Here is a 10,000-nt window from a genome sequence, read left to right on the forward strand (position 1 = left end):
TGAATCAACTATGCTGTATGCTCCCAAGGGAATACTGCGTACTGCACCTGCAAACCCTGTATTTTTCCCAACAAGAACTGGCAAACCAGCTGATAGGGCTTCAAGGGCAACAAGACCAAATCCCTCTGATTTCGAAGGCATGATAACAAGGTCAACTTCACAAAAGAGATCCTTCATCCCTTCACGACTCTGTACAAATTTTCTAACAGTCAGCTGCTGATCAGTAATTCCACAGTTGAGAAGTCTTTTCCTGACCTCATCCTGCTTCCCCTCAGGGGCACCCACAAACAGAAGATAATAACATTTTCCTTTCAGGCGTTCATCAGCAAATGCCTTAACAGCAATTTCATATCCCTTTAAATCAAAGTCCTCATCATCTCCACGTCCACACAACAACACATTGAAATGATCACCACTCTCGCCTTTGGCCTTTTGTACTAAATCCCCAAACTCCCTTTTAAATAGACCCGGAACTATTTCAAAAATATCCTTAACCATCTTGCACCCCTGCAAATACGAACAATAAGCCTTCTTAAGTCTTGGTCCCACTGGAACAACCAAGTCAGCACATTTGCAAAGACTAACCTCAACCCAGTGTTTCTGTTCACCTCTTGAAGTAGGATTATCATAACCCTTATATTTGCTGAGGTCTTCTGGAGCAGTATGCACCATTTGCACCCATTTACACCTTTGAAATTCAGGAGAACGTTTTATGACTTGAACTTGCCGGCCAAGTTTCACTCCATGGCCAACAACAACATCTATAATGTGATCTTGAGGTGGGAGGCACAACCACTCAAGAGGTTCATACCCTTGGCGTTCTCTTGCATCAAGAATATTGATCCCAAAATTTTGGGCCTCCTTTTTGTCTTCATCGTTACAAGCACCCTCAGGGACCATTAGAGAAACCCGGAGATTTGGCTGTTGTGACAGATAAATCGCAAGCTCTCTGTTTAATGTAGAGACCCCTCCAGCCAATGAATTCCATTCACTCCCTAACAGAGTGATGTCCAGTAGGTCTTGTGACATGATTCCAATTCCAATTGACAGAGAACTGCAGAAATGGTTTACAATATAAACACTGAGTATTAACAGCAATTACCATATTTAACGGCAAAATGCTCTGATCCCTATAAATAATTATACAGTAACTGTAATTTTTGTTATAAACAATAACAATATCTTTTTCCCTTTTAAGTAAGAGTTACGTGTACATCTTATCTGGCCCAAGGATAGTAATTAAGGCTTGTGTACAAAAGGTACCATATTGTAAGCTAAAGCAACCATCCCCATATTCAGTAATTTCAGCTAAAGTTAGGAGATGGGTGCTTGGTAGTGCATGGGCGATGGACAAGTGATTCTACCACAGATTTGCCTTATTTATCTAATGTTTACTTTCTAGACAGCAAAGGTAAGGGATGGAACAAAAATATTGTCATCACAACGCTTTTCATTGTCCAATCATGGGGGTTTATGGGGTAAAATAAGGTTCTGTAGCAAAATTGTGATGAACACATCAACATTATCTGCCATTTTTGGTTTTTTTTTTTTAATATGTGCAAGGAGGTTGGATTTTAAATCAGAAAACGGCTCATTCTTTGAGGTTGCCTGTGCCACTATTATAAAGTTATTTAATTCATGAGTTGAAGAAAAACTCATTCGTGAAAGGACAGGACATAGGTCAAATGCCTTGTTAACCTACGAGAAACCTTGTTTAGAGCAAAGGGCTAAAGTGTCGAATCTACTTGGACCTTGTACATACAGCAATGTAACAGAAGCTAGACGTGGTAGTGGTAGTACAGTTTCTGAAACTTAAGAAATTGTAAACAGTGCGCACAGAATGTTTAATTCAGGAACGCTTTTGAATTGCACTGTTAACGTAAATGTAAACAGCATTGATTTATCACTTGATGAATCATTAATGAGTTTGAGAAAATAAATTCCTCATTTTTAGAAATTCATCCTTAATTCAAAACTAGTTCCTCCTTTCAAGAAAAATGTTCTTATTTTAAGAAAAACCCTCCGAGTTCTTACACTATGTTCTTGAAACAGGAATGTCCGATTTGCCAAAAAAACTTGTATTACAAAATGGTCATTATTTTAGTGTTATGGTGGTGGACAAATGACTTGATTAACAAAATCGCTCAAAACCATAACACCCCTTATTACCTTATTTTGACCACGCAACATTCTTCCTTCCATCAATTAACTAGTTTACTGAATGTGACGTGTCTGATGAAGACATTGGTTTATAACAATGATATGGTTGTACTATTTGTTCATTTATTACTGTACTGGTGATCACTTGTTTTAGTTTTTAGAAATGACCATGCAAATTACCAGTAGGTTTAAATTTGTCGAAAAAAAACCCTTAAATATTCCTAGGAATATCTAGCAATATCTTGGAATAGGGCCCAGCTTGCACTATAGCCCAAACCAAAATTTAGGCAGCCAAAACATTTTCGAAAAGTTGAAAGTGGAAAAGTGCCGAAAAATGTGACACAATTTTTGGGTCGCACTACCGAAATACATAAACAGGTCAAAGCAAATACAGTCAAGATCAGATTTCATTTCTGGCACGTAATGTGCGTTGATAAACATGAACCGAAATCGGGCCTTTTGCTTTGCTACTGCCATTCTACTTTTACAAATTATAGACATGCAACTGCTGCAAAGGTTTGCCTTTTTCATCCTGTATCAGAGATGGGTAAATAAATACATGCAAATCCTGAATTCCACTGGGTCCTGCTTGATCTGAGATCAGCTGTCCAGCCAGTGTAGGGTGAAAATGAGGAAAATTTTGCATTGGGAATGACCCCGGCATATATACACAGGGTTTTCAATAAAATTTGAAGTAGGCAGCTGGTTTTAAGTCTAGTAGCCGACTGCATCATCCAAGGGGCCGCCAGGCCCCTTCGTCTAGGGGGATCTGGGAGCATGCTCCCCCAGAAAATTTTGAAATATGAGAGCTCTGAAATGCGATTTCCAGCGTATTGGGCGACAATTTGAGCGCAAAATTAAAGGAAGATTTCTTATCAACGACACTGAGTGCGCAGTTACGTACATTTTTTTGATAATTTCCAGCCGGAAGAAAGAAAACCATTTCAAAAGGAAAATTAACGATTTCCACGTCGTATGACGTTTCGGCAACTTCATATCATCATTACTACCAATTTAAAGCTGCCGTGAACGGCAAACTTTTTTGCGCGTTTTTTCAAGCGCGAATTGAAACATTTTGGTTTGTCTAGACAAACCGCAATAATTTTGTTCGGTCAACATGAGAAATCAGTTCAGTCGAACGATAAGAATAGCAGTATTCACATTAGAGGACACGAAACTAGTCAGACGCAGGTAACCTGTCTGACGAGTTTCCCCTCCTAGTGTGAATTCGCGATGAAAAAGTTATCTGACTTACTGACATGAATTCACATTAGGACGAGTTTTAGGACGGGTTAAGATGCCGAGGTACTGGTGCGAGATGTGTGCGTGGTTACCTAGCCAGCAGAAAACAGAACGTGCTTGGCTGTTTCGAGTATTTCCAAAGTATGACAACACAGCGGCAAAGATGTTTGTCTGTTTGTCAGTCCAGGATTCGTTTTTCTGCGTTTTAGAACGCTTCACCTTCTTCTTCGGCGCCATTTTGTTTTCCCAAAATGCTCTGCTTTCGTTTTAGTTCCAGTCTAATCGGTGCATTTTCTCCTAAGACTCGACCTGGAAACCCATCTAAGTGTGAATTCGTGATGCACTTTGACGAGTTTCTCGTCTAGTCGGGAAACTCGGCAGCTCGAGAGTGGCTCGGCAGCTCGGCGGCTCGGCAGTTGAATGGCTCGACGGCTCTAAAAAGTGTACTTAACAAAACTGTAAAATGAAAGCTAAGAGTGCTTCGACCTAATCACTGAAACAAGCGCTTAGGCTTAATCAGTAAACGAGTGCTATATTCGTCAGACAATCTCATAAAAAGTGTAGTTAACCAAACCGTAAATTGAAAGCTAAAATTTTAAGAGTTCGTAGACCTAATCACTGAAACAAGCGCTTAGGCTTAATCAGTAAACCAGTGCTATATTCTTCAAACGATGTCGTAAAAAGTGTAGTAACCAAACCGTTCATTGAAAGCTAAAATTTTAAGAGTGCTTCGACCTACATGTAATCACTGAAACAAGCGCTTAGGCTTAATCACTAAACGAGTGCTATATTCCTCAAACGATGTCGTAAAAAGTGTAGTTAACTGAACCGTAAAATGAGAGCTAAGACTGCAGTTAGGCCGTAAGTGACTAGTCATCGAACCGCATACACTCATTCTTCTCGACAGTCTTGACTGGCGAGCCGTTGAGCCGTTCTATCTAAAATGTAACCGTAAGTGGCCCTGTATTCTGTAGTTATGCCAAACTGGTTAGCTTTCAGTTATTGTAGTGCTGATCAACACTAATTACGGCTCAAGTAAGTTCGCTGAATAACGAATACAACAACGGCGTGAAAAGTTTGAATTCTAATTCGTCATTTTTGAGGACAATAAGGCATCAAATATTATCTGTTTATAGTAATTAAACGCTTACCTTTAAGTTTTTGTGAGCATTTCTTAGCCTTGGATAAGCATTTAAAGAGTAAAACATTGGAAAGTGAACTAGAAGAGCTTTCAAAGAAATTGAATAATACCGCCAAACGACCAGACGCCAAACACCACGCCAAACACCACGCCAAACGACGCCAAACATCACACCAAACGACTTCAAACGACCCGCCAAACCTGTAAGAGCCCGCACTCCGCAAAGGCCGCTGGCGAATGCCTTAGGTAAGTACTTCATGTATCCCTTATTGTAATGGATTAAATATAAGGTATAAATACTCATACACACCCGTTTACATGGGTATAAAGGGTTTTAAGGGGTATGCATGGGTATACACGAGCGCCTGCATATGCTGATCTCACCCATAGATCCCTTGCTTGTCAAGCGCATTAAACATGTTAATAGAAAATGCGCTATATAAATTCATTACATTATCATTACCATAATGACATGGGTATATAGTATAATATTCTGCCCTGGGTATTGTTATTCATGAAATGTAAGCAAGGTATGGGAAATCGCTCTGGCTTTTCCCAAGCCCAGCGCTGACTTTTGCGACATTCAGACCAAGCATACTGTGATACACGCAGTGCAAAAATAAATATTGTCTTTGGCTCTGAAAGAGATCTGCTGTATTAGAGCAAATAGACAACAACTTAACTACCAAGCATGCCACATTTATTCCTTGTCAAGGAAAAGTTATTAAGATGTACCGGTAACTCCATCTATTGGCCTCTCTTCCAATCCTTATCCAAAACACCGGAAACAAATTATACTGCCATAGGGAACCTAGTTCCTGCCCAATCCATTAAATAAATCAGATACCAAAGACAGAGAGAACTTGGTTGAATTACTAGAATACTGGAAAAAACCCCTCCATATTATTAACACTCATGTAGGTTTTACCAGTGTCACAATCCAAATCCGCCAGCTTGGCTGCAGCTTCTGCTGGACTTACAACCTGTTTTAGCTTAATATAATGTAGAGCTGTACTGTCGTTTCCAGCCAACATGATCCATAATCTCATGCAAGGAGACCCCAGCAAGAGCTAATGAAATCGCCGCTCTGCCTCGAAAACCATGAAGAGTATAACAATCACTGGTTAATTTACCACGAACAGGTTCTGCATAATTTTGGATTCTCATTCAATCTAGCCTGGGCTGCCCGTGGCTCTAGGGCCTTAAAAGAAATTTTTACCTCTTTCGTTACAGAAGGAAAGAGATACCCTGGCTGTAATTCTATTCTGAGGAGTCTACAAATATGGAAATACATTTCCAGACCTTTATAACAGGGCATATAACTGAATTCTCACCCCTTCTAAAGGCTAAAACATTAGCATCGCCCGATCTTAAGGATTTAGTCCAGATATGGTTAAATCAAAAATCCTGAATTGTCTGGAAAACGAAGGATATCAACCGCTTTTAAGCCTAACAAACCGGCAGCCCGGTCTACTGCAAAAAACAGGGACTTGAAGACGGCTTGATCCCTCGCGAGGATATAAATCTTAGATGGCTCGCTACTTGGACACTCTCAAATCCGCGCATGAATGAATTCTGATATCATAGCGAAGTCACCAACGAAAAAAGGCTCTGCCTGGCGCGGAACCACCCTTGACTTCAACTGTTCCTCTCTAACATTTGCTAGATACTGTTTGACTGAACGATCTGCAGCCGGGTTACCAATCCCCATGAGAGGCTGCCACTCAGCACCTCTCCCATTTTCTGCGAAAGTTGATCTCAATTTGCGTATTAGAGAATCTATTGTTCCATGAGCAAGACGTACAGGGCACTGAAAGGGCGCCTGCCCCTGGCAATCCGGTTGATGGACGCGTGTTCGTCCTCTACGATCTTTCCAAACCAGGAAAGAAACCACGTCTGTCGGCAGAGCTGTGGCGATAGATTTCGGCGAGGACACACTGAATAAGAAATTGGACAGCTCTTACTCGAGAGCGCTTTTTTGTCTGACATAGCGGGAGGACTGGTGCTGTCTAGCAAGCTGCTGTACACATTCAAAGATAGTACTTTCCTGAACAACAACTTTCTTTAACTGTTGCTCCACTTCATTATTTTGAGCTCTTTTCCGCTTATAGCCACATTGCTGACAAGACTTGAACATCTCGTCATTTGCATACGAACACGAAGGGCATGCCACCGAGGGAGTAAAAAGTTTAGGAATTCTCGGCAATGTCTGAAAAGAAGGATGGCAAAAAACGGCTTAAATGAAAAATCCTAATACCTCGAATAGAATTAAAACCGTGAAACCCTAAAGGCCCACACAGTACAAGGGCAGGTTACTGGCATGTATCCACGGGTAGAGGGAGCAAGAATAACACCCGCGGCATCACATCCACCCAGGAGAAATCTGCCTTGAGACCGAATCATCAGTTCAGGCCACCAATAGGAATAGTGGCTTAACTGGGGAACAACTATGGTAAACGGAATGGGGAAAGGGTAGAGGAACTTCAAAACGAGGCCAACAAGTCCAAAAGGAGGGAAAACGTAAGGTTTCGACATGTTCTCAAACTCGAGCAGATTTTGAGAGAACAAGTTAACTCCCGCTGATTGAGAGATAGGGTGGGGCGAGAAATGGGGCAGGGGGGAGCCATTCCTTCCCAGCATTACGTTAGAATCTAAAGCCATTAAATCAAAGGAATGCCCCCCAGGACCCCCAAAAACCTTTTCAACTCTTTCCCAGGCTTCTCTAGTCAAGCGGGAATCCAGGCCACATAGACTCCGTGAAGGACCATCCGCAGGGTTTTCGCTTGAAGGAACATGGGTCAAACTGATTTGGATATTGCGGCTGGAGAGGACAAAAAACAATTTCTTAGCTACACTCGTCAACTCCGGTGATTTTTTGCTTCCTTGACCTTCCCATGAATCTGCCGATAGTGTATCCAAGATCAAATAGGAGCGACAGAACACAATAGAACACAATAGATAGCTGCTATAGCTGCACTGAATCTAAACAGAGCCTAGGTTTGGTTGGCTATACGGTCAATGGGAGAACTAGATACGGGGCGGAGTCTTCCCCATACTCTGAGCGCACCGGTCGTTAAGCGTTTCAAAATCTCCTTAGAAGCAAAATCCGAAAACGCTTTACAAGAGGCGTGGTTACTAAACTGCTTGGACGGCGGGAAATCTGAGCAGTAGTGTTGACCCTTAAAAAGAGCCTTTGAAGTGTCGAGTGAAGTTTGAAATTTCAATCTTGTTTCGAACCCAGTCACCGATTGTATGCTTCTGGGGGTGGTCTACCAATATCCTATCCCAAGCTTCAGGATTCCTGTGGAGCCCACCCGCAACAAACTGGTCCGGATCTCTAAGGCGAATGTTTTGGAGATCGGGTTTCCCTTCGGAGTATAATAGGACATCTTGTCAACTGCTAGTGAGTCGCATTTCCTCCTGAATGGGAATCCATTTATATCAACCCAGTTTTCACACGTTCTAGGATGCAAAGCTGCTAGTTGCGAAGCGAACAAATTATAATTATTCTCCTGGGTCTGAACGACTCTTTGTTTCTTTCTTGCAGGGCCCTACACAAGAACAGAAAAACATTGAAGGCCAATTAGCCTTTTTGTACAAAACCAAGAAACTGTGGTTGAAGAAAATAGAGAAAAAGAAGAAATGGGATTCCCAATCAGAAGGTCTACTGATCACCGAGAAAAAGGGCAAACCAATAGGAGTCACTCACCCTCAATTGGAAATTAGAGTAAACCCAAGTTTAAACCCAAGAAAATGGTTTACTTGTGAAAAGCGGCATGAACTCTACTATACAAAAACACTTCAAAAGAAACCTGTAGGACTCAACATGTTGGACTATGCCTAAATGCAAAAATCCATGACAGACTTCAATGAAAGAAAACACGGATATCTATGCAACGTCTCTTTTATTCCAAATTGACAAGCCTCCAACTGAAATCAACAATTATTTACTTCGCCTTGGGCAGACCCCTGCCAATCTGACCGCCACGAGTTCCCTTCTGAAGGAAGGATTTGGGCGACGAGAAGGGGGGGCTGCACTCGTAACGCCTCCTAAATAGACAGGTCGCTTGGAAATGGCCATAGCCACCCACAGCCATAACAGCGACGCCCACTATCCCTCCGGTTCGGCCTTGAATTCCGCATCGCCTTTTCAGCCTTAGACATAAGCTCCATAACTTTCGCATCACCCTTGTTTCCAAGGAGAACTTCCAGGTATTGTTTGAAGTCATCCGGGATGGCAGCTTTCTGGGACATTGCTTGAAATACAGAGCCATAGAAACCCGCTCTCGCGTGGTTCCTTTCCTTGGAGATCAGATTTAACGTCAGTAAACTATCTAATCTGGCTCTTACTGAAGTTTGGAGACTTCAATGATGTTTGACCCTGGCCTGCTGTGCTTCTTCCAGTTTTTTAAGCCTGTGCAGTAGTCTTATGGCCAAGAGAGAAATCACCGTGTAAAATGGACATAGCACTCGAGGAGGTGGCATGCATTTTAATCTCCAATTCTTACTATTATTCAATTTCATCTTGGCCAACAGCTCTACTACAAAACCTTAGAATCACACAATTTCCGTCTTAAAAGAGAAGGGTTAGTTGTATTTTCAACCACCAAGAACCAACACTTCCACACACTGCCAGACCGGTATATTCCCACAGATCCATTTATTTCTAATTCCTTGTCTAACCTGTGTCTGTTTACTTATTCATTTACTTTTTGGCAACGCAAGGCTCATTCCACAAACTGCAGCCACAAAGGTCTATCACGCTTTATTTTGCTTTTGTATTTGTCTATACCAAAGAAGATGAAAATGTTGCAAACCTCGCCTGCCTTGCCACACAGGGCCCAGTTCCTCAAAAGCCGATTAACGCTAATCTAAGATTAAAAATTAACCAAGCAGTTTTTATTCTCTACTCCCAAAAGCTGTTCAACGCAGATTTTCGGCAGAACTTTACATGAGAAGACGTCAATCTTGAAAAACAAAAATAAGCAAAAGAAACTTTCACCAAAAAGTTGAAAACGTGAAACAAAAGTTTACGCTAATCCTGGATTAAGTTAATCGGCTTTCGAGGAACCGGGCCCAGGTCTATTTCTCACACAGTTCTCCCTCTCACTCTTTTGCTTTTTGTTTTCTTTTTCGGCCAGGAAAGGTGAAAATGTTGCATACGCCACTTGCCACACAGGCCTAATCGCCACACAGGTCTTATCACCACCCAGGACTATTTTCACAGGTCTATTTTGTAACAGGTTTATTTGTCATATAGGACCATTGTATGCATTGTTACCACACAGGACTATTTCATTCAATGATACCAAGGACAAAATATGCACGCCTCATCTGTCACAAAGGACTATCTTCCACACAGGATTATTGCAAGCTTTAAGGCCACACAGAAACATATTACATATTAACATATGCAAATGACTTAGCATAGGGGTGTGCATGGCTATATAGGGGTAT

The 10,000-nt window shown here is 41.6% G+C and overlaps 2 protein-coding genes across 2 annotated transcripts in view; both read right to left on the reverse strand.

Annotated features, from left to right (window-relative positions):
* LOC138049567 (uncharacterized) overlaps positions 1–1,048 on the reverse strand; it is a 19,581-nt gene extending 18,533 nt beyond the window's left edge. The window contains exon 1 of the mRNA XM_068895912.1: positions 1–1,048. This exon is cut by the window's left edge and continues 160 nt beyond it. Within this exon, the coding sequence (XP_068752013.1) occupies positions 1–1,029 (1,029 nt within the window). The 5' untranslated portion in view covers positions 1,030–1,048.
* The window catches only part of LOC138045681 (BRCA1-associated RING domain protein 1-like), a 58,362-nt gene that overhangs the window by 23,955 nt on the left and 24,407 nt on the right, over positions 1–10,000 (reverse strand). The window lies entirely within an intron of this gene.

This window comes from Montipora capricornis, chromosome 1 (genome assembly GCF_036669925.1).
Source record: "Montipora capricornis isolate CH-2021 chromosome 1, ASM3666992v2, whole genome shotgun sequence".
Classification (NCBI taxonomy): Eukaryota; Metazoa; Cnidaria; class Anthozoa; order Scleractinia; family Acroporidae; genus Montipora; species Montipora capricornis.